This window comes from Pongo pygmaeus, chromosome 8 (genome assembly GCF_028885625.2).
Source record: "Pongo pygmaeus isolate AG05252 chromosome 8, NHGRI_mPonPyg2-v2.0_pri, whole genome shotgun sequence".
NCBI classification, from domain to species: domain Eukaryota; kingdom Metazoa; phylum Chordata; class Mammalia; order Primates; family Hominidae; genus Pongo; species Pongo pygmaeus.
The window spans coordinates 6,560,470-6,585,064 of record NC_072381.2 but is presented as its reverse complement, the minus strand read 5'-3'; the positions used below and the strand labels follow the sequence as shown (position 1 = coordinate 6,585,064).

The window sequence follows — 24,595 nt, the reverse complement described above, 5'->3', positions numbered from 1 at the left end:
GTATCTGCCATCCATCCAAAAAAGTTTCATCCCTTCTACACACGATGGAAGTATTACTTAGAATGTTTTAATGTCATCGATTGGGAAAGATCTTTACTTGTAGATTTGTTTGTCTGTTTTCCTGTTTTTTAGAATTTGGTTTCATTTAGCACAACAACCAGGCTTCTCAGCAGTCCATGACTTGGGGGAAAATGTGACAAGTGTTTGTTCATCTACCCTGCATGTATTTGAAGAGATAAAAGTTGGAAAATAGATCAAAACGCACATACACTATTATTTTTCTCTTCAAGGCTGGCAGAAAAAGCAGCCTTAGAATGGGCTCATCAGTGAGCAAGCCCCTGAGCTGGGAGGTGGAGGTTGGATGCGTCTGCATTCCCACTCAGCGTTGGGACCCTTTCCTTATGCTCAATTTGCCAGAAGCCTGCGCCGTTCTGGGAGGACTTGCATCCTGGTCTCCTTTTTCCTTAAAAAAAAATTATCCTTTTCTTTCCTGACTCAAAATTATTCAGGATCATTGTAGAAAATTTTTATAAACTCAAAGAAGAAAATCACTGATAATCCCACCACTTAAGATATACTCACCATTAATACTTTGAAGTTTCTCCTTCTATAGATTCTCTCTGCAGTGGACTTTTAAAAACAAAAATAGCAACCCACTGTAAATACCTACTGCACTGTACTCTGCGTTTGTTACACTCTATTTTGAACATTTTCTTACGTCTTTGGATATTCTACAATGTGATTTAACTAGAACATCTCTAATTTTTTGTTCTGATTTAAATAACACTAAAATGAACATCCTCGAAGATTAGTTTTCATGCACATGCATTGTGATTCTTCTCACCTGGTTTGTCTCCTCTCTGCCACCCCATCCCGGCTGTCCACCACCTGCACTAATTAGCAGCCCCAAGTGGGACCATATGACTAAAGGCCAAAGAACACAAGGGGTGGAGGCTTTTCCATTTTCTGTTTTCTTTCTTTTTTTTGTTTTATTTTGTTTGTTTGTTTGTTTTGAGATGGAGTCTCACTCTGTCGCCCAGGCTGGAGTGCAATGGTGTGATCTCAGCTCACTGCAACCTCCGCCTCCCGGGTTCAAGCGACTCTCCTGCCTCAGCCTCCTGAGTAGCTGGGATTACAGGTGTACACCACCACACTCAGCTAATTTTTGTATTTTTAGTAGAGACAAGGTTTCACCATGTTGGCCAGGCTGATCTCAAACTCCTGACCTCAGGTGATCCACCCCCGTCGGCCTCCCAAAGTGCTGGGATTCTAGGCGTGAGCCAACACGCCCAGCCCTTTTCCCATTTTCTATCTCAAGCCATGACGACTGGAGAGTGAATGAGAGAAAACTTCTAAGGTGACTCGAGCCATGGGAAGAATTAACGAGGGAACCAGGGAATGAATGAGGAAAGTGGATGGCAACTGGGGCATCCATCACCACCTCTGCAGTTCCCAGTAGATTCTCAGCATATGTGCAATAACCAAATCAATGAATAAATGCACTTACCTAAGATAAAGAGAAGCCAGACCATGGCAAAGCACTTACTGAGCATATGCTGAGCTCAAAGCACTGTGGAGGATACAGAAGTATATAATACAGCTCCCAACCTTGAGAACTTCACACTCTAATAAGAGTTAAGGCTGCATTTCTAACAGTATGAGTAATATTAGATCAGAAGGCAGACGCAAAGTACCAGAGCTGAGAGAAACTAGAAATGGGAATTTGAATGGGCAGAAAGGGCCTTGGGCATGAAAGGTGTAGCTGCAGGAGAGGAAGTAGAAAGGAGTGAGGTGTCCTGGTCAGCTGTTTAGGAGAATGCAGGCCGACTTCCTACCGCAAGAGCAGGCTGGAACTTCCCATGATGAAGGCTAGAGAGATTTTGTACTAGAAACTCCCTCCTGGAGATGATAAATACCCATTGGCCTGGGAAGGTGAAGGTATGTCACCTGCAGGCAAAGTGACAAACTGCCACCCTCTCCATGCTGTTGTCTAGATTTTCTGCACACTCTGGGGCTCCCTGTAATCTTTTCCCTTTGCAGTATTTTGAGGCTTGTAGCAAACTGCTAAACACACTTTTTCTTTTTTGCCATAAATAAAGATTTTTATTGTAAAGCTTTCATAATAGTGAATAATTGGAAACAACACAAATACCCAGTGATAGATTTATTGAATAAATTATGATATGGTCAGAGAAAATAATACTATATAACCATTTTAAATGATGATGTAAATGCTTAAATATTAATACAGAATGTTGTTTATGAAATCATAAGTGAGAATATATAGTATTTCCTTTTAAGCAAGAACATTTGCATGTATAAGCATGAAAAATAATGAAAAACTAACAGTTGTTAATTGGGAGGTAGGATTATAAGTGATTTTATTTTTATTATATCTTTCTGTGTATATTACTATGATTTTATTTTTATTATATCTTTAAGCAAGAACATTTGCATGTATAAGCATGAAAAATAATGAAAAACTAACAGTTGTTAATTGGGAGGTAGGATTATAAGTGATTTTATTTTTATTATATCTTTCTGTGTATATTACTATGATTTTATTTTATTATATCTTTCTGTGTATATTACTATGATTTTATTTTATTATATCTTTCTGTGTATATTACTATAAACACACTTTAAACTGGGCTTCTGGGCACTTAGGCACTTAGTCTTTTCTTGGTGCCCTTTCCCCATTTTTTTTTTTTTGATTTGCATGTATGACGGTTTTCATGTCTTATAGGGAAGGCTATTGGGAATCTCACTTGGTAGAAGATAGGTGTGCTCCTTTCTCTTGCCTGTCCATCACAGCTTCAGGCAGCATTTGTTTCTGTCCCTCTTATGAGAGATCTCCTTAACCCATTTATGCCTGAGGTTGCAACTTTTTGAATTTTGAAATCAGAACTTGGCGATGACCTTGAGCAGTAGGATATAAATAACTCCCACATGCTTAGCGTTCCAATAATGGAACAGTAGGCATAAATGAGTTCCGTGCAGCTGGGATGCTTTACCAAGACCTGAGCCACAAGTGCATCCACAGCGTTGGTGCCAGGAGAGAAAAAAAACTTCAGCAGAGAATGTGCACATGAAATGTAAATCTGACTGGCTCAAGACTCAGATCTCAAGGAACTGAGTCCTTTTAGAAAGAGGAAAGAAACAAAGGAAGAAGCTTGAATCACCTTTTCCAACACCCCGAGTTGTTGTTTTTGAGATGTCTTAATTTATTATTCAAACCTTGCTTGTCAAAGTAACTGATTAAATACCACAAGTGAATGCAAAAGGCAACAATTGATACATGATATGGATAATGCTTTGTTCTGGGAACATCTTGGGAATGGCCTTTCTTGGGAGGACAGTTACCTGTGTATACTAGTGAAGACATCAGATAAGGTAAATTAACTATGTACTTCTCCAGGGCATTGTTATTTTCTAAAGGAAGTTATTCATCTGCTCTCGGCCTCCAAAGAGCGCACCTGTTAATTATTCAGGAGATTCTGAGAACAGGTATTCAGTTGTTATTAATCAGGGCCATTTGGATTAAATTGTTAAAAGTTTTTAAAGTTTATAGATGAGGGATATATCACCTATGGAAGGGTGAAAATATGATAAAGCCATTTAGGAAGCTACAAAATTTGAAAAATACCTGTGGACTTGGATTCTGAAGTTCAAGCCCAGCTCTGCCATTTATTAACAGGGCTCTGAGGCACCCACTTTACCCCTGCCCAGGACAGAGAGTAAGAGTTACAGGCAGAGGGGCTGAGAGCTGTAAAACCAGGGGCCCTAATGGTACGGTACCGTCTGGGGACATAGATGTACAGGATAATTCATGGAATCTGAACCTGAAGCTGAATGAGGCTCAAATCAAAAGAATCTTCAAAATTAATTTTCTGTGTGCTAGATCAAGATGACTTTGTGCATCATCCAGGCTCTGGCATAAATTACTGGCTCAGGGTCTAACATAGATCAGCATTCTGAGAGGCTGCTGTCTTGTCAAGAGGAAAGAAGGGCTTGCTATTCTTTCTTTTACTTTTTTTCTAACATTTCTTTGTTGTTAATATTTACATTTTCTGTCTTACATGAAAGTCTGCAGGGCTTGAAATTGCACAATCCCTTCTCAGTACCCCTTCAGTGCGAATGCCAGCCAACTGTTGCACTACTAGATTTCCAACTTCGATTTTTAATAGTTTCCATTACTTACATTTTAAAAAATAAAAAAAAGGAAAATCCACAATAAAATTTGTCTACAAGAAGAGTTGTCATAAATCTTTTAACTATATCCACTTACAAGTAGATTTAAGACAATTAGAAAAAAATAATTAACCATAAAACTTTGAAACACTCACAGGGAAAAATAAACACGGAAAAAAACAATTTCCCTCTTTTTAATTATGCTGCAGTAAAAGAAAGATTAATAACTCAAGTATCCAAAGTTTCTGTGTTCTCTCTCTGATAAAACTGTGGAAAAATAAGATTTATTTCCAAAATTTGTTTGGAAAAGAAAGATGCATCTAACACGGTAAGGATGCTACTTCTTTTTAATTTCAAGGAAATAATTTTCCCTTAAAAATTAAAAGTGAACTAAAGTCTACCTTCCTCTGTGTCTCCTTTGAATTCTGAAAGGCCGATCTGTATTCTGTCATTTAAGTAGTGTTACTATTTCACACCTACGTTGCTCTAGATCCTAGAGGAACATCTCTGTCTCTGGGTCGTTCCCTCAGGTTGGATTTGAGGGCAGGCCGCCGTGGTTTTGCAAGCCTCTGAAGAGTGGCCTCCCAGGGTGATGCCAGGAGGCAGAACACTAGTGTTCCTGGATTCACATCACTGCCCTTGACTCCCACACTCCCAGTATGCACCAGTTGAACATTCTTGGTCAATATCACTTTGAAATTTTTCTTTATGAAAAAGAAAACTAAGTTTCACTTTCTATTCATAGAACACACAAAGTTCTACTTCCGGTTATGGCTTCAGGGCATGAGTGTGTGAGTTACTTTGAACAAGTCACCTAACATTTCTTTGTGACATTGGTTCTCCTTTTTTGCTTCCTAAGGATAATGTGAAAAATAATAACAATAATAGCACTTGCAGAGAAGTTTGGATCTTTTTTGGAGAAAGTACCATACTAACTACAAGATACTATTATCATTTAAAATTAAAAAGAAAAACTCCTTCAATTTGATAGCTTTTAAAAAGTATGTCATCCTGGTATTTGCATAGTTTTAAGGCAAAATCCATCTAAGAAAGTTTTTAATTTCAAGCATTTTATTCAGAAACTGCTTCATCTGAAGCTCTCAAAAATGCTGCAATCCATGAACGCTTCAGTTGAGCTAGGAGCCCTGGAAATTATCACAACTGTAGCAAAGAAAAGAAAACCCACGGAAACCACATCCTCCAAAAGACGTGTCCCTGCACTAAGACAAGAATTAACTTTTCATGGTGCCCCCATCTGTAGTGACAGATAAGCCTCTTTTCTTTAACGTCCTCTGGCGGCGTTCTGATCCTGAGAACGCTTACACGTTGTTATTTCAGAAACTGGGGGTCACTTAGACGTTCTGCAGGTTCCCCTGCTATGTAACCAAACTGTGATTTGGCAAATGTTAGATTTTATAGCAAATTTACAAAAATGAGTCGATTTACAGCTGTCAACCTGAAATAATCAAAAAGGCCAGAATCAAATTTAAAGAGCATTTATTCAAACTCAAAGTTTGAGGATGGTCCACCTGGAAACACCCCAAAAGAATGGAGTCAGAGTTGTAAAGGAGGGAACTTTAGGGTTTCCATAGGGAGAGACAGAGGCATTTTTAGCAGGATTACATTTTTTCATACAAGGCTGGTGCATAGTTCCAAGAACTTGGTTACAGGCAGTGTTTCTTTTTGGGAAAGGGACATTTAACATCTTTTACAGAGTGTGCTATAGTCATGGGTTTTCTGTCATCTGGTTTAAGGAAAATAGGACAAAAAAAAGGAGAAGGTAATCTTTAACAAGATTCATTAATTAAAAAGGCAGGAGGCGGCCAGGCACAGTGGCTCACACCTGTAATCCCAGCACTTTGGAGGCTGAAGCGGGTGGATCACCTGGGGTCAGGAGTTTGAGACCAGCCTGGCCAACATGGCGAAACCCTGTCTCCACTAAAAATACAAAAATTAGCTGGGCGGGGTGGTGGGCACCTATAATCCCAGCTACTCAGGAGGCTGAGGCAGGATAATCACTTGAACCCACGGGGCGGAGGTTGCAGTGAGCTGAGATCACACCACTGCACTCTAGCATGCGCGAAAGAGTGAAACTCCATCTCAAAGAAAAAAGGAAGTCAGGAAGTGTTTGTCCCTGACATTGTTTAATTCTCTCTAGTCATTGTACAGAACAAGAGAAAAAAGAAAGCAAGTTAATCTATAATCTGAGAAACAGAAGTTGTAACCATATGTGACTCAAATCACAGTCGCATCTCTCTCAAGGCGTAGAATGCATTTTAGGAATTCCAACAACTTTTAAATGTTATTTATTTTCACACAGTAATTTATGGGAAATTAATGTTGCACTCACAATGTTTCCTTAAGGTTTTCTCATTCAAATACACCGGGCAATGAGTGAACACATATTCAGGAATTCTTGGACTAAAAGAACAAAGAACAAGACACTCACTCAGTGCATCTGGAATGCCGCATCTTTCCTACATGCCTGCTTTTTTTTTTTTTCTGAGGTGGAGTCTTGCTCTGTCGCCCAGCCTGGAGTGCAGTGGCGTGATCTCGGCTCACTGCACGCTCTGCCTCCCGGGTTCATGCCATTCTCCTGCCTCACCTTCCCAAGTAGCTGGGACTACAGGCACCCGCCACCACGCCTGGCTAATTTTTTGTATATTTAGTAGAGATGGGGTATCACCGTGTTAACCAGGATGGTCTCGATCTCCTGACCTTGTGATTGACCCGCCTCGGCCTCCCAGAGTGCTGGGATTACGGGTGTGAGCCACTGCACCCAGGCCCTACACGCCCGCTTTTTAAGCTCACAGATACGTTCTCATCTTGATGTGACTCTGTAATATTCTTCCAGGCTCATGGCCCATATTATCTGCCCATTCCTTTGTCAGCCATTCTCACAAAGTCCCAAAAGTATTGTCACCAGCTTCCCAGAAGACATGAACATTTGACATCTCCTTCAAGAGAGTGCCACAGGAAAGTGCATGTCCTCTGTGAATCTACTATCCCTCCTTTGTTTTTTGTTGTTGTTGTTGTCACTGTTGTGTTTGTTTGTTTGTTTGTTTTGAGAAGGAGTCTCACTCTGTCGCCCAGACTGGAGTACAGTGGAACGATCTCGGCTCACTGCAACCTCCATCTCCTGGGTTCAAGTGATCCTCCTGCCTCAGCCTCCCAAGTAGCTGGAATTACAGGCATGCGCCACCACGCCCAGCTAATTTTTTTTTCTTGGTATTTTAGTAGAGATGGGGTTTCACCATGTTGGCCAGGCTGGTCTCAAACTCCTGACCTCAAGTGATCCACCCACCTTGGCCTCCCAAAGTGCTGGGATCACAGGCATGAGCCACCATGCCCAGCCTACTCTCCCTCCTTTGAAACCTTGCTGAAAAACTACCTACTCTATAAATCACTCTCAGATACACTAAATCCTACTTGTCATTCAGACGCTCAGGCTTCTCGGCTTACGTGACCCGGAAAGATGATTTTGCTCTTGTACTGCTGGGTGTCTTCTGTGACTTCTTTCATATGTTCTGTTTAAATAATACCCTCTCTATGTAAATAATACATTGCTTGATACCAAGATGCATGTTTCGCTCTTTTCTTTTGTTTCATTTGCCTGTAGAATGCACGATAATGTTCAGGGGCTGGGCACAGGGGGAGTGGAAGAGAAAAAGAAAGATAAATGGTCTGAGAGTAGATTATACTGGCTAACTCAGGTGCCACGAAGGCTGGTCCCGAACAGAACGGTAGTGGAGAAGTCTGTCTTTGACAAACCCTCTTCCCACCCCTCTCTGACCTCCTGTTTCATTATTTTCCCCTTCATCCCAGAGTTCACATGATCTTGTACCCACTGTAGCTATCAGGTCTCTGCCTTGATTTTTTCTTTTTTTTTTTGAGACAGTCTCGCTCTGTTGCCCAGGTGGCTCAATGCAACCTCCACCTCCTGGGTTCAAGTGATTCTCCTGCCTCAGCCTCCCAAGTAGCTGGGGTTACAGGTGTATGCCACCATGCCTGGATAATTTTTGTATTTTTAGTAGAGATGGGATTTCACCATATTGGCCAAGCTGGTCTTGAACTCCTGACCTCTAGTGATCCACCCACCTCAGCCTCCCAAAATGCTGGGATTATAGGTGTGAGCCACTGCGCTTGGCCTCTGCCTTGATCCTTGATCGCAAAATCATTCTTCTCCATCTCTTTGTCTCTCCCCCTTAAAACTTCTGTCACTTCAGGATCCTCTTCTCCACCACCAGTCTTAGAGAAAATATCTGATAAATAGCATAGAGCAGTTTAATATGTGTTGTTCCTAGCAGCGATTTCTTCCTAAAGTGGGGCAGAGTGGAGGTTCCTTATTAGACCAAACATTATGTTGTATCTGAGGTGATTACAGTCCCCATCCTGAGGAGGTGACACGCGTGGGACTCTTCAGGGGAAATTGTGGGAATATATGAGCGTCGGAATCAACCTACTGCAGAGATTCAAGTGCCAAACCACAGAAAACCCCTCTATTACAAAGTAGGAGGAAGAGCAAGGGGGAAAGGTGATAGGGAGGATCCCTCGGGGTGGTAAGAAGAGGAACAGAGGAGTTAGGAGTATCGGAAGACAGGAGAGGAAAGAATTTCAAGAGAGAAAGGATCATATATTTAATGTGGTGAAGAGTTGACAATCAAAAACTGAGTGTGGAATGTGCCATGGAGGAGGAGCAGGCAATAAAGTGTGAAGGAATGAGTGGTGGACGGGCAGAATCAGTGGTGACACAGAAATCTTCCAGAAAGAGTTTTCAGAAGATGGAAGCTCGTTATGACTGCAGAGTGTAAGGGATGAGAATCATGCGAAATGCTTGAGCCAGAGATGGAGAAACCAGACAAGAGGGAGGCTATTCAGGTTGTAGCCTTTTCAGATAGGCTTCTTTCACTTAAGAATATGCATTTAAGGGTTCTTCTTTTCTTTCTATGGCTTGAGAACTCATTTTTCATTGCTCAGTAATATTCCATTGTATGGATGTACCACCATTTATCCATTCACCTGTTGAGATGCATCTTGGTTGCTCAGAATAACTAACAACTAATGATTTGTTACATTCTTTTGTTTTCCTTATAATAACATACTCCATGGATCAAGAATTTTAGTGTAGGGAGGGGTGGTAGAGGTTATCAGGTCAGATCCCCTCATTTTGCAGCAAAGGAAATGGAGCTCCAGAGAAGATAAGCCTAGCTGGTCACAGGAGAGTGCTCTTTTCTGTGGTCAATCCAAAATTATTAGTAAAGTTGAGACTTCAAGGTACCTCAACACAAATCCAACTCACAACTTATTTAATTGGAAAATTATTCATTCCATGTCCTAAACCTTAGACCCAAGCAAGAGGGGTTTTGCCCAGCCCCTCACTTAAAATCCTCCCTTTGGCCTTTCTCAAACCACACTCCTTCCTATGAAGCCAAGAGGTCATCTCTGTTCCTAAACTACTCCCCAGGACCTCAGAATTCCATACCTAAACAGCCTCAAGCCTGTGTAGACGTCTCCCTAGGTTCTGTCCTTGAAAGGGGCAGGAGGGGACTTTCCCAATATGGCCAATTAACTGGTGCAGAATTTTGAGGGATCCTGAATTTGTCACTGGCCTTCTTGGTCATTATGAAGTTATATTTCCCAAGAGACAGAATATATAGGAATGTAGAGCATATTTAATTGAATTGTTGGTGAGCTTGATTAATAACACTTAAACCTGGGGACCCCCGGTGTGGGGACTCCCTCTGCACACTCGCTCCAATCTTGCAAAGGTTGGGGCTGTCCTTGTTCTGATTATAATGCAACTTAATGCTTTTCTTCCCTCTGTGATAAAATAATAACAATGTATGTGATAAAGTTAATACATAAGGAGTTCTTACTATATGCCAGGCACAGGGCTAAATACTTTATATTAATTCTTTCATTTAATTTTAAATATGAACGATAGCTCCCCTTTCTTCTTCAGAGCAGAATTCCCAACTCTTTCCATTGGCTGTCATAGGAGATGCCCCAAAGTAGAGTTGAATTCTATCTCTGGTTTCCATCTTGTTATACTATAGTCTTCACTGTTATAACATTTGTTACATGTGCTTAACATATGATACTTTGAAAGGTGTGATGGTAAATTTAGATGTTTTGTCATAAATATTTTGATCTTAATTTTATTTATTTTGCAGAGATTGCAAATATTCTCTTGTGTAAAATTTATTACGTTGGTTTACTAGCATTTGGAGAAAAAAGATACCTCGAAAAAATGACTACAATTATTCTTTTCCTTCTTTTCCCGTCTTATTTTTCTGGAGAGGGAGTCTATAAATCTGACCTTATTTGCATGATATTTGCCAAGTTCTCAGTGTATTTACAAAATTAACTGTTATTAGTTTGATAAAAATCATTAGTTAATTTCTTTAATGCTATAAGCCTGTCATTCATCCTATAATATATGCACATTTGCCAGCCATTTCCTTGTTTACTCAATATTTGACTAGCTGTGTTGAATAGTCTTCACAACTAAACACTTTTCCATTCTCTTTATTCTCGTTCTCTCATTTGAAAAATGTAATCACTGTAAGAAGAAAGCAGTGTAGAAGCTAGGTTGTATTAAATAACTTTTGAGGCCGCTTTTACAATTCACCCGTTACTAATTCTAGAATATTCACAAAATGTCCTACTCCTCCCTTTAAAGAACTATCTTGTGTTTTAAATAGTGATATATTTTGACAGCTCTAGGACCTTTAACTACTCCAAATAATATTCGTGTATGCACACGCAATCCTATGAGAATTATACAACTGATTTTGTTAAATCTATCACTTTGATCTTGTATTTAATCATCATTTTTTTTAAGACAGGGTCTCACTCTGTTACCCAGGCTGGCTTTGGACTCTTAGGCTCAAGTGATCCTCCTGCCTCAGCTTCATGAATAGCTGAGATTACAGGCATGCACCTCTGCACCCAACTTAAATACCATTTCTTTAAAACATCAATAACACAAACATAAAAGAGTCATACAGCTTTGATTACCCACCTATCTACAGAACATCAACATTGTTTATTGCCTTCCGTTGTCTGGAAATCACAACAAAGCTGTAGGTAATGGTGACTCTCTCATTTTCATGGACAGGGTTCATTTTTCAGAGGAGGAAACCGAGGCCCTGTGATGGTGGGATTTACCTGATCCCACAGCTGATTAGCGACAGTCTCATTTCTCACAGACTAGAATTGCCATTCGACAGATGCTTTGCCAGGAGTTGTTGACAGTCGGCAAGACTGGGACACGTTTGGCATGTCCCATCCCCTAATGCCTTCACAGCTTCAATTCTCACCCACCAGAAAGAATCATTTGCCTCGGTTAATGTATTACCCGCCATAAAGACGTGAGGTCTAGACTAGTAAGTGCCATTTACAATTAACCCAACACAGGCCACATTCTCTCCCTCCCTCCCCACCATCTCTCTCTCTCTCTCTCTCTCTCGCTCATCAGCCTGCTTTGTATCCTCTCTCAGCAGGTGGCCAGAACCTAAAGGGCAGCCCAGGAGGGAATCTAATTCTGTTTTCTTCTTTCTTTCAAGAGCCATCAGCCAGAGAACTATTCATTTGCTTCCTCTGGGAAGTATTTGCTGGTTTTTGGATTGGTTTTGGTTTTGTCTTTCCTGGCTTTTAAATTGTTTCCTAGAAGGACAACTGCCGTCAGTTATCAATTTCCCACTGAGGGTCAGTGCAGAGCTTCATTTCCACACACACTATTTTGTTTAATACCCACAGCAACCCTAGGAGGTAGGAGTATTATTACCCCATTTCACAAATAAAATGAAGCTCAGGAGAGGTTAAGTCATGTCTCCAGAGTTACAAATAGAGGGGCTTTGAACCCAGGGCTGAGTAAGCATGAAGCCCACATTCTTCGCAATTACTCTGAGTCTCATTCTTCTTGGTTTGTTCCTATCTACACCAGCCCAGAGTCTTTCCAGCAGGCAGATACTTCTTTTTGCTTGCAGCTCTGCAGAGGTTCTAGTCAGCTGTGGGTTGCCTTCAACTCTGGGCACTCCTTCCCCAGCTGTTTATGAAAGTTTGAGCCTATTATATTTGTATTTACCTTTTATGATGGGATTTTGGATTCAGCTTTTAAAAGGCTTATCCATCCCTCAAAATATGATCCTCAAAATCCAAACCTCAGGACCGTGTAGTTTGTATGTGCATACATTTGTGCTAATTTTATCACAGAGCTTTCATGAGCGTCTGTGTGAAGAGACCACCAAACAGGCTTTGTGTGAGCAACATGGCTGTTTATTTCACCTGGGTGCAGGCAGGCTGAGTCCGAAAAGAGAGTCAGCGAAGGGAGATAAGGGTGGGGCCGTTTTATAGGATTTGGGTAGGTAAAGGAAAATTCCAGTCAAAGGGGGTTTGTTCTCTGGCGGGCAGGAGTGGGGGTCGCAAGGTGCTCAGTGGGGGAGCTTTTTGAGCCAGGATGAGCCAGGAAAAGGACTTTCACAAGGTAATGTCATCACTTAAGGCAAGGACTGACCATTTACACTTCTTTTGTGGTGGAATGTCATCAGTTAAGATGGGGCAGGGCATATTCACTTCTTTTGTGATTCTTCAGTTACTTCAGGCCATCTGGGCATATACTTACAAGTCACAGGGGATGCGATGGCTTGGCTTGGGCTCAGAGGCCTGACACAGCCATCTCTGTGGCCCAAAATATCACGGATGACTCGATTCCCAGGCTTTCCAAACAGAGGAGCATCCTCTAGAGAGACAGCAGGTCCTCCAGGCCGGATCACACAAGCTGGACTTCCAGGCATGGACCGTCCTTGCTCCCCTTCAAGAAGCCCACGTTTGACCAGGCATTCATCCAAGCCAGAGGGTTAAACTGATGCAAAATGCCATCACAAGGGACAAAGAACAGTCACTGCAATTTTCCCATGCTGTGGCTTAATATAAAGATGAGAACCAGAACAGATATTTGACAGATTTATTGTGGAGCCTGCAGTTCTCTTGGGAGGATTAAATGTGGGGCATCCAACATACTATAAATCTCCATTGCTGTTAATTAATAATCACTATCAACGTAGTCTTCTTCTCACCCTCATGGTAGTAAACACTGACTGTGCCCTGTGATCTCTTAGACTTTAATGGCCAATTCAACCCCCACAATGCTCACCACTAGTGTGGCGTCTGATTCAGACCTGAGAACAGGTGGGAAGGTGTGTGGAATACATGGGAGTGGGGCTGAACTGTTGCCTCCAGTCCCCTCCCACCACTTTCTCCACATCTAAATTGACAGTGTTAAATTCTGAAATGTCAGCCTTTCTAGGAATTTGTAAGCATCCAAACACTTAGAAGAAACCGTTCACTCAAGCACTGTTGGAAATGGTTTCGCTCTACACTTTCATACGCTTTGCTCTCGTGACTACTTAAAAGAAAATTCCACCTTTGTGGCTTGTATAGGGCCGCTATAGTTTGAGTAAAAACGTGAGGTTAGAACAGAAGCTCTTTCTATGGTGCTGATGAGACAAGAGGTAGCATGAAAAAGCAGGTGTGTGCAGGCAAGGCCAATGACGACTCTCAAATTGGGTTTGAAATCTGTGTTAAGTCATGATTTATGTCAGCTGAGAATTTGGGCCTGTCCAGAAGAGAAAAGGGTGGGCTTCACTTAAAGATGTATGGAATTAGTAAATCAGATTGGAAACTAACATTGAAAAAAGACTGATGCTTACCTTGACCTGGATTATTGAGATAATTGCCACAATACTTGGTTTCCCCATTCTCACTGTCAGACCAGAACAGTGTTTCTACCATTACCTCCTATGCCCCATGGCCTCGGTTGGGTTCACATCAAAATTTAAAGGTTAATTCTGTTAAGAAACCACCCAGGTGAGACTTTCAGATGCAAATTCATGCCCAGACACACCAAAGGTCCCCACACTTCATGGATTACTGATTCTGTGATGCATTACAACCCTTTAAAAAATCAGGTTTCTCTAAAGTGTTATAAATACATTTATTGGAAAAAAAAAAACATTGTCTCACATCATTGAGGAGCTGAGGCTGGTTACAATCCTGGCTGCCTCTGATATGCCCACCACAGCCTGAAGACCACCCAGCCCTACTTCTGACTGTGGCCACTCGAGGGCTCCAGCTCTACTGACATACATCATGTCCTCTGCCAGAAGAACTCTGTCATAAACTGTGGCTTGCCTCTGCCATGAGTTAAGTCAAGACTGGAGAAAAATAAGGTTAAACTTGATTGCAAGCTTCAGGGAGGAATGACTGACATGCCCTGCCCACTCCCCACCATGCCATGCCCATAGAATATGCTCAGTAGCTAATTACTGAGTGTTGAATGAATGAATGTTTTCAAGCTCTGCCCTTGGAGTCAGAGACCAAAACGCATTCTCCTTATCAGCCTGCAGCCTGTCACTTTCCATAAGTATATGATTGGCACATGCTAAGTGCCCTAAGTGCCTGGCACCATCCCATTGTCTGGCCAGCAGGTCAACTGGACTCTCCCTTGTGCCCCTCGCTCATCTGCTGGGTTGTAACACACAAGCATCTGGATGTCACACGGCATCCCACCTAGATTCCCCAGGCTTCCTGGGGCTCAAAAACATAGATTGGCTAAATGATTTTGACGGTCTTCTGATAAGTGATTTCACAACAGAATTGGTTCCCCTGAAATGATCTGATCCATTTAAAAAGTAGTCCTCCTTGTTGTATTTTCTCTAAAGAGCTAAAAATTGGAACTGTGACTGGGTATGGTGGCTCACGCCTGTAATCCCAGCACTTTGGGAGGCCAAGGTGGGTGGATCACCTGAGGTCAAGAGTTGGAGACCAGCCTGGCTAACATGGCGAAACCCTGTCTCTGCTAAAAATACAAAAACTAGCTGGGCATGGTGGTGCATGTCTGTAGTCCCAGCTACTAGGGAGGCTGAAGGGGGAGAATCTCTTGAAGCCAGGAGGCGGAGGTTGCAGTGAGCCGAGATCGCGCCACTGCACTCCAGCCTGGGAGACAGAGTGAGACCCTGTCTTGGACAAAATAAATAAAAGTGAAATGAAATAAAAGTTGAAATGGCTTTGTTTTTCCACAGGAAAACCTCTTTTTTGTGATGGAGTACCTCAACGGAGGGGACTTAATGTACCACATCCAAAGCTGCCACAAGTTCGACCTTTCCAGAGCGACGTAAGAGCCTTTAAAGGGTTTGGGGTTTTCCACTGTTCTTGTCAGTTCTCACTGGTTTTTTTTTTTTTTTTTTCTTTTTTCCCACTTGGCATGCCTGAATCCCAGGGCCAGGTAAACCCTCGGGAATACATCAAGCAAGGCAACAGTTTTCCCAGGTTGTGAAACTGAAATTCATGTCAGTTTGGTTTCATTTCTCTGTGATTTAAAACTAACTACTTAGTTTCTTAAGGAACCATCCCGATTCATCAGACTTCTAACTAACCTAAGCACAGAAGCAAATATGTGCCCTTTGGAAAGGAAGCAGTGAAATGGACTGCGGACCTCAAGGGTGGTCCCCAGGGATGGAGCTTGTAGCTGAGGCATCTTATGGAAAGCCTGATGTGGAGGCATAAAGCTTTAGGAAGCAGGAAGAGGCACTTACTCCATCTGAAAACAAAGCTTCACCTTCCTAGTGCCAGGCAGCCTGAGACACATGGAGATGGGGCAGGCTGTGTGTACCTGGTGGGACTGCACCTGCATCCACAGCTCTCACCACCCCTCCTGCCCATGCTGTTCCCCTTGGGTCCCACTTCTTGCTCCCCATGACATGCAAGTAAAAGAAAGCTGTGCCACTGGGCTCCTTGGAAGATGATGAGTACATGCTAGCTTCCTTTGCTCAGCGCTCAATAATCCCTCCCTCCCATCTGCATGAACACTTTGAGTGGTTTAGGTTGAAGTGGGTTGAGAAATGGATTTGGTCCGCCAGCTCCTTAAAAACCCTGGCTGGAATGGCTGTTTATCACATCTAGTGGGTAGCACTCTGCTGAGATCATTGCTCTGGGAAACCTCAGCAATGCACACAGAGGTAATTTTACTGGATTTCTGCAGCAGAGAAATCATCGGGCGTTTTTCATGCCAGAAAGGATTCACTTAGTCCACTGTCATCTCCAGCCAGCCCAGACCCACGCTATCCATCCTGTCCTAAATGCCTTCCAGGAAGGAGAATTTTGCATTCTTCCACAAGATCCAGCAAGCTTCCCTTCCAGGAAGCTGTCTCTTATATCCGACCTTAATCCCACCAGTGATGGAGTAAACTCATTTCCTTTAACCTTGTCACCATTGAAGATGAAGTGTAACTTATCTTGCATCTGCTAATATCCTCTTTTCCACCTCATGGGCTGTAAGTGTTGCCCAGGCTAAAGGTTCTTAGTACGAAAATAAACCAGCTAGTTCTATTCAGAATGGTGCATACAGGTCTATGGGTGCCAACCAGAGTTTAGAACAAAGGGAGAAATTATTTGCCTATTATCTATACTATTACTTTTTTTTTTTTTTTTGAGTCAGAGTCTTGCTCTGTTGCCCAGGCTGGAGTGCAGTGGTGTGATCTCAGCTCACTGCAACCTCTGCCTCCCAGGTTCAAGTGATTATCAAGCCTCAGCTTCCTGAGTAGATGGGGCTACAGGCGCCCAACACCATGCCCTGCTAATTTTTGTATTTTTACTAGAGACGGTGTTTCACCATGTTGCCCATGCTTGTCTTGAACTCCTGACTTCAAGTGATCCACCTGCTTGGGCCTCCCAAAGTGCTAGGATTACAGGCTTGAGCCACCATACCTGGACTATACTATTACTTTTAATGTCTGTGTATGTTTTATTAGCAATAGCAAAAACAACAAAAAAAATGACAATGTGAGCATTATTGTTTAAAATATAAGAACAAGTACTAGATACAGGCAGGACTCACTTAAGATGCCAGCTCTGTTTTATGCTGTTATGACTGAGGCTGGAGGTGTCTGAGCCTCCACTTTCTTATGTGTAGAACGAATGGACAACATCTTCCTTGTTAGGATTAAACAGAGTTATGTGTGTATGCCATTTAGCCATACACAGCATGTCAGAAAAAGGTCAGTCTGCGTTTGGGATTTTATTTTGTTCCATGACATTCATGTTAAACCTTGGTTCTCCTTCCCCCAGGTTTTATGCTGCTGAAATCATTCTTGGTCTGCAGTTCCTTCATTCCAAAGGAATAGTCTACAGGTAAATTTTGCTTTGTGGAAACAAATGCTAAGATACCGGCTTTCCTGGCTCAGTTAATTTAATCATTGCACCGAGTGCTGCGAGACAGCCCATGTGATTTCGTGGGAGTAAGCTCCACACATAGGTCTCCTGCCCACAGTGATTACACGGATGATGACTTACAACCAAGGAAGACATTCCAGTCTCAAAAGCAGGAAAGTGCTGAGCTCATTCTGTCCTTTATGCTGGTTCTCACTTGAATTCCTTCTTTCACCTTCCTTCTCCCGTTTTCACTGCCCTATTTTCTCTTTCTTATCTTATGGTTTCTTTCTCTTTTGTCCCTTCATACCTCTTAATTTTGCTTGTCTTTGCTTTGAGCCACCTAGAAATGCTTATGGAATTTTCTCCTTCTCTGCTGTATGACATCATTTCACGTTCTTCTGTCCAAGCTCTTAGATTGACGCTATTGTATCTCAATCTCCTCACTTCTTTTCTCGAAATGTAGTTGGCGCTTATTTAACATAAAAATCTTTACAAGCTTACTATCAGATTTCCAACTCACTGCAGATTAGGAGGAAAAATAGAAAGGAAAAAAAAGAAAGGATCTAGTGAGGAGGATGGCTGAGCTGCTGGAGACCAGATAATTAGTATTGAAGCTTTGGTGCTTACAGAGTGTAGAATTCACTTAACAAGGAAGGACCTCTCCATTTTCTGAGGGTGCAGTCAAGTGAGGGTTGCCCTATTTGGAGTCACACAACTAAAGGTTTGGGGGGGGTTAAGAATAAGTATTCTTCAGCAGCCTCTTTGAATGTAATTTTTTTGGTCTACCTACAAAATCATAGATTAAGAAGCTGTTTTATATTTTTTAATCTTCAGGAAATTGAGAAATACCAGAATATTATGTAAAAACCCTTATCAGAATTTCTTAAAATTTTTCTTTATATGTGTAAGGCCTGCAATGTATCTAAAATATTTCTGTACCTAGGCACTGACTAAATTGTGTGGGGTGGATGGATAGATGGATGGATGGATGATGGATGAGTGAACAGATGGTTGGATGAATGGATGGATGAATAGATGAACAGATATTTGGATGGATGGATGATGGATGAGTGAACAGATGGTTGGATGAATGGATGGATGAATAGATGAACAGCTATTTGGACGGATGGATGGATGGGTGTGGATGGTTGAATGGATGGACAAATGATGGATGAATGATGAATGGATGAACAGATGGTTGGATGGATGGATGAATGGATGGATGTGGATGGATGGATGGATGAATGATAGATGAATGATGGATGAACAGATGGTTAGATAGATGGATGAATGTTGGATGGATGGATGAATGGATGTACGTGGATGGATGGATGGATAAATGATGGATGGATGAGGAATGGATGAACAGATGGATGGACGGATGATGGATGGGTGTGGATGGATGGATGGACAACGGATGGTTGAACAGATGGTTGGATGGATGGATGGGTGTGAATGATGGATGGATAAATGATGGATGACAAATGGATGAACAGATGGATGGATGATGGATGGATGGATGGATGGATGGGTGATGAGTAAATTGAACAGATGGTTGGATAGATGGATGGGATGGATGGATGGATGGTGATGGATGGATGGGGAGATAAATAAATGAAAGGGGCTGGGCACAGTGGCTCACACCTGTAAATCCCAGCACTTTGGGAGGCCAAGGCAGACGGGTCACCTGGGGTTAGGAGTTGGAAACCAGCCTGGCCAACATGACAAAATCCCGTCTCTACTAAAAATACAAAAATTAGCTGGGTGTAGTGGCCCGTGCCTGTAATCCCAGCTACTTTGGAAGCTGAGGCACGAGAATCACTTGAACCTGTTAGGCGGAGGTTGCAGTGAGCCGAGATCACGCCACTGCACTCCAGCCTGGGCAACAGAACAACAGTCCATCTCAAAAAATTTAAAAAGTAAAAAAAAAAAAAAAAAGGAAGTAGGAATAAAAATTAGGAAGGGCTGGAGAGAGAGAGAGAGAGACAGAGATCTTAGACTGGAAGGGACCCTGTGAAACCTAAACCCACATGCCTTGGGGCATTTTATTTCCCTATGTCACAAAGCTTCTTTCTATCATGTCACCATGTAAATTATTAACACTCAGAACAAGAAAAAAAAAAAGCGATAGATGTCCTTAAGTAGCTTTACTATCACAACCAATTGTACCCATTTTCGAGTCTTACCCTGCCCATGCATGGAAGTTATGTTCTTTAAGCCTTCTTAGGCACCAACAAGAAAAAAAACTGAGTTTATTTTTTGTGGTCATTAGGTTGCAGGAGACCCTTGAAAGTCATCATCAAATAGTTATAACTGAGGATAGGTCACCAGACAAGTATGTTGGCTTTAAGACTGGCCTGCTGCATAATAAGAAATAAGTTGCCTTATAATAAGTTGAATGCTAAGAAATTATTCAACTGTGTGTAATTTGACTTATCTAAACTTTTAATTTGGCAACTGAATTAACAAAAGGATTCAATTCATTTCTTTCTTTTGACCTCATAGGATAATGATTTTCTGAATTTGTTCACAAAACTGATACATTAGTTTTGAAGGGCTGCCATAAGAAATTACCCCAAATTTGGTGGCTTATTCTGGAAGCTAGACATTTGGAAGCAAGATGTGGTCAGGGCCATGCCCCCACCAAGCCCTCGCTTTGCCAGCCTCCGGTGGCTGCAGGCATTCCTTGGCTTGTGGCTGCATCACCCAGTCTCTGCCTCTGTCTTCCCATGGCCTTCTCTTGCCCCCATCTGTCTTTTCTAAGAACACTTGATGGATTTAGGGCCCACCTCCATAATCAAGGATAATCTCACCTTGATATCTTTAACTTAATTACATCTGCAAAGACCCTTTTTCCAAATACGGTCACATCCACAAGGTTCTGGGGGTTAGGACATGAACATACCTGGACATATCTTCTGGGGACCCCATTCCACCCATGCAGCTGGTATCACAGACCATGTGTGCTCTGGATGTGCAGGTGTTTGTCAAGCATGGCAGTGGGTACTAAACATAGAGAAGTCCCAACCCCCAGAAACCTGATAAGCCACTTTCTGGGGTTTCTTCAGAGGTAGAATGGATGGATGATGAATGGATGAACAGATGAAAAGACACAAGCTGTACATTCCAAAAATGTCCAAGTGAGTGTGATTCCAATTAAAAGTGCAAGTGCTGAAAGGAAAAAAATATATCACCAGACTTAAGTAGGGGAGATGGCAAACAAAAATTCTTCTGTGAAGGTAGACTTTTTAGAGAGGAAGAGGCTTTGCAGATGGAAGAAGTGACTCCAGGAAAGGCACAGCAATAGGAAAATGGATGAATATTCAACAGGTGCATCCAGCTTCAGGGGCAAGGCTGCTGTTGGTCGACGAAAAGCATGAGATGTGGAGAAGCAGGTGTGGTGGAGTCACTCACCATCTGCCAGAGGAACTGTAAAATCGACAGCATCTTCAAAGATGTTGTAAGCCCTGGTTTCGGTGAAATGTAAAAACACAGAGCTGGAAATTATGCAGATGTGGAAAGAAGAATCTAGAACTTCCAATCTTAGAGTATTAGAACTAAGAGGAACCTTAAGATTATATTTTATTGATGATAAAACTGGGCCCAACCCATGTGTTTGAAGCCACTTTCAATGCTTTCACGTGATTATCTCATTGGACGTCACAAGACCCCATGAGACAAGCAAGGCAAGCGTCATGGTCCCTGTTCCTTGGATGAGTCTTGGAGGCTCCCAGAGGGGAAATGGCGAGGTGGAGCCAGCTGGCTGTAATGCTGGAATTGGGAAGCCAACTGTGATGCCCGCTCCACCTCTTCCAAATAGAAAAGCTTTGCCTCCGTTGACCTCATGATGGAATGAAAGGGTGCCCCTGGGTGTTCTCTTCTGCTTGATGCCATGATGGCCTGCTTCTCCTCTGACAGATGAAAGCTTTCAGAGACATGCGTGGGCTGTGGACTCTGAAGTTCTCCCCTGGGTCCTGATGCCCCATAGGGTGTAAGCATGACATGCCTCAGAACACCCTGGGCCTCTGGGTTCTCTGCCCTCTCCAGCTGGCTCCAGGGGTCCTCACTGGTCTTCCTTGGCACTCCTTCCTCACCCCCATGGAGGGCTGGCTTCACATGGCAGCCTTTCAGAACCTTTCCCATATTGACCTAGATCCCTCAGAGCTGGCCAGGCGCAGTGGCTCACGCCTATAATCCCAGCATTTTGAGAGTCTGAGGCAGAAGGATTACTTAATGTCAGGAGTTCATGACCAGCCTTGGCAACATAGTGAGACCTTGTCTCTACAAAAAATGTAAAAAATTATCCAGGCACGGCGATGGCACACACGTGGTCAAGAGTCTGAGGTAGGAGGATTGCTTGAGCTCAAGAGGTTGAGGCTGCAGTGAACTGACATCATGCCACTGCACTCCAGCCTGGGTGACAGGGAAAGACCTCGTCTCACGGAAAAAAGAAAAGAAACTGACATCAAGGGAAGCATCTGAATTATCTTTAAAAAATCAATTTCACAAGTACAGAATGAGAAGAAACTGGGATAATGGCACTTCATATAGGAAAGAAAAAAAACACCTGAAGGTTTTAGTTTACAATAAACTCAATATTGGGCATTATTGTGATGAAACTATGAAAAATATGGTGCAGGATCTTAGTCCGCTGTGGCAAAAGGCAAGAGGATGGTAATGGAGCTCTGGGTGCCACTATAACCTATACCAATTAGATTGTCTCTCTGGAGGATTCTGGCTTCATTCTGAGCACCACGTTTCAAGAAGAAAACTGACAAATTCAAGATATTTGGAAGGTAGAGGACAGAATGTTTGCCCTTCATCCAGTTTCTCCCAGTGGCCACATCTCACGCAGCTGTGGTCCAAGGTCAAAAGGGTGTGAAAACCACGTCATGAGGAGCAAAGTCCCTGATCTTGGTGAGAGAAGAAAAACCTTGATGTCATTTTTTTCAAATATTTGGGGTGTCACACATGATAACAATAGAAAGCCCCCTTGGACCAATAGGTGACATCACAGGGAAGCAAAGTTCGGTTAATTGTTTTTTAAAAAATATTATCAGTTACATTTCCCTAAGAATGGAATGGGTTCTTTCAAGAGGATACTAGTTCTCCAAGGAAACAGAAATTTGTTGGCATGACATTCTGGTGTTGGATGGATTCTGGTTCTCAAGGGGTTCAGTATTAGTTAGGAAAAACCTTCATAAACTGGACTTGGAATTAGGTGCAGTATAATTCATTCACAAATATGTAGAAAATGGCATACAGTAAGTATATTTTTTAGGTTTTCCTCCTTCATCATTACCCTCAGGAAAGTCCTGGGATCAAAGGTCCCCAATGGGTGTGGGTGCTCTGTCCTCCTTATACTGAGCTGCACCCCTTGGTAAATCAGAGAAAGAATCCACAGCAGCCAGGGTGCCCTTGCAGAATCCGCTTTGTCTACACACCACTTGGTGTGCAAATGGATAGAAACATAAGCGCCTCTCGTGAGCCCCTCTCAGGCTGCAATGAGACAAACTCCCTCGCCTCCTATGGAATTTTATATTAACCAAATTATATTTATTAATGTGAGATTTGCTTCGCTTTTGTTTTTCAGGGACCTGAAGCTAGATAACATCCTGTTAGACAAAGATGGACATATCAAGATCGCGGATTTTGGAATGTGCAAAGAGAACATGTTAGGAGATGCCAAGACGAATACCTTCTGTGGGACACCCGACTACATCGCCCCAGAGGTAGGAATGCAGTGACAGGCTGCTCCCACCTCAGCATGCCCTGGCCACATGCCATTGCTTCTTTTGCCCCTGAAAATCAGAAAGTTTTAAGTATCTTGGTTCAAGATTTGTACCTGTTTTCCTAAGTAGCTCTTAAATGCCGCCGTGCATGTGGGTTCTATTATTATTTTGTGGGGAGTGCTACTTTTACAAATCACATCTCTCCAAGGCTTGCAGAGTTTGGCATTTCCTTTCCCCCAGCCTTAAAACATATTCACTCTGCTCAGACCTACCAGAAGGAGCAGCTAGTGAAGAGCCAGGTGGAAGCAAGTGTCCACCCAAGTCAAGTGGTGAAACTGTGGGGTCAGAAGACCTGGACTGAGTTTCTAAGCCACCACTGATGTAAGCACAGAGTGATTGCCAAAGTCTCACTGACCTCCATTTCCTCTTCTGTAAAATGGGTATAATGCTGATGTCATTGTTACTGTGAGCATTAAATGAGAAAGAGTGTGAAAGTTAAAACTCACCCTGCCCCCATTAAAAAAAAATAAGAAGACGTTGCTGTCACATTCTGAACACACAGAGAAATGACATTTGCACAGAAGACATCCATCAATTCAGATAAAACCACCTCTCCCCTTTTCGCAGAATCCTCCCTGGCTGCCCACCCAGGGAGATTAGTGACACCCCTCCCACTTGGTCTTTCCCATGGCACAGCACTTGTCCTGGTTGCTTTTTCATCTTCAAATCTCCCTGCATAACTGGATGTTTGCTCTGCAGTCATGGACAGTTTCATATTCACTTTTTAAAAATTTTCATTTTGAAATAATTGTAGATTCACAGGAATTTGCAAAACATAGTCCAGAAATATCTCCCGACTGTGCCCTTCATCCAGTTTCCCCCAGTGGTCACATCTCACGTAGCTGCAGTACAATGTCAAAGCCAGGAAATTGATGTCCATCCAAAGTGAACATGGTGCTTTGCCATCTTCTCTCATGGGTAGATTTGTGTGATTTTGTTCACTTTTACATCTAAGGACCTAGTGCAGGTCTTGGCACATTAAGGTGCTAATAGATACCTTATAGAAGAGTAAATGGATGAACTAACTAATAAACGTGTGATTGGAGATGGTTGTTTGATAAAGACTCTGGCAGACCTCTGATTTCCTGGGTAAAATGATTCAGCAGCAAGTTCCTGTCATTGCCAAAGGAGTTGTGGTCATCTGAGTCCTAGAACTATGTAGCTTTGCCCTGTGGTTGGGTGATATGTAATTTGAATTTAGCCTTGGCCTCTGTTCCATGAGGAATGATGTCTTTTAGCTTACATGGCATTGTTGAACTCACAGAGTGAGGCTTATTGATTAAATAACTTTCTGATCGTAGAAATCTATGTTTCATTCAGTTTGGCACAGGTACAGGTTTTGATGCTATAAACCATTTTCATTTTGAAGTGAAACCAAAGCTCATCAAAGCACAAGTGAT

The 24,595-nt window shown here is 42.3% G+C and overlaps 1 protein-coding gene across 4 annotated transcripts in view; it reads left to right on the top strand.

Annotated features, from left to right (window-relative positions):
- PRKCQ (protein kinase C theta) overlaps positions 1-24,595 on the top strand; it is a 159,369-nt gene that overhangs the window by 99,204 nt on the left and 35,570 nt on the right. For all 4 annotated transcript variants that reach the window (XM_054503404.1, XM_054503406.2, XM_054503405.2 and 1 more), the window contains 3 exons: positions 15,276-15,367; positions 17,320-17,382; positions 22,997-23,135. In XM_054503404.1, coding sequence (XP_054359379.1) covers positions 15,276-15,367; positions 17,320-17,382; positions 22,997-23,135 — 294 coding nt within the window. The remainder of the gene's footprint in view (positions 1-15,275; positions 15,368-17,319; positions 17,383-22,996; positions 23,136-24,595) is intronic.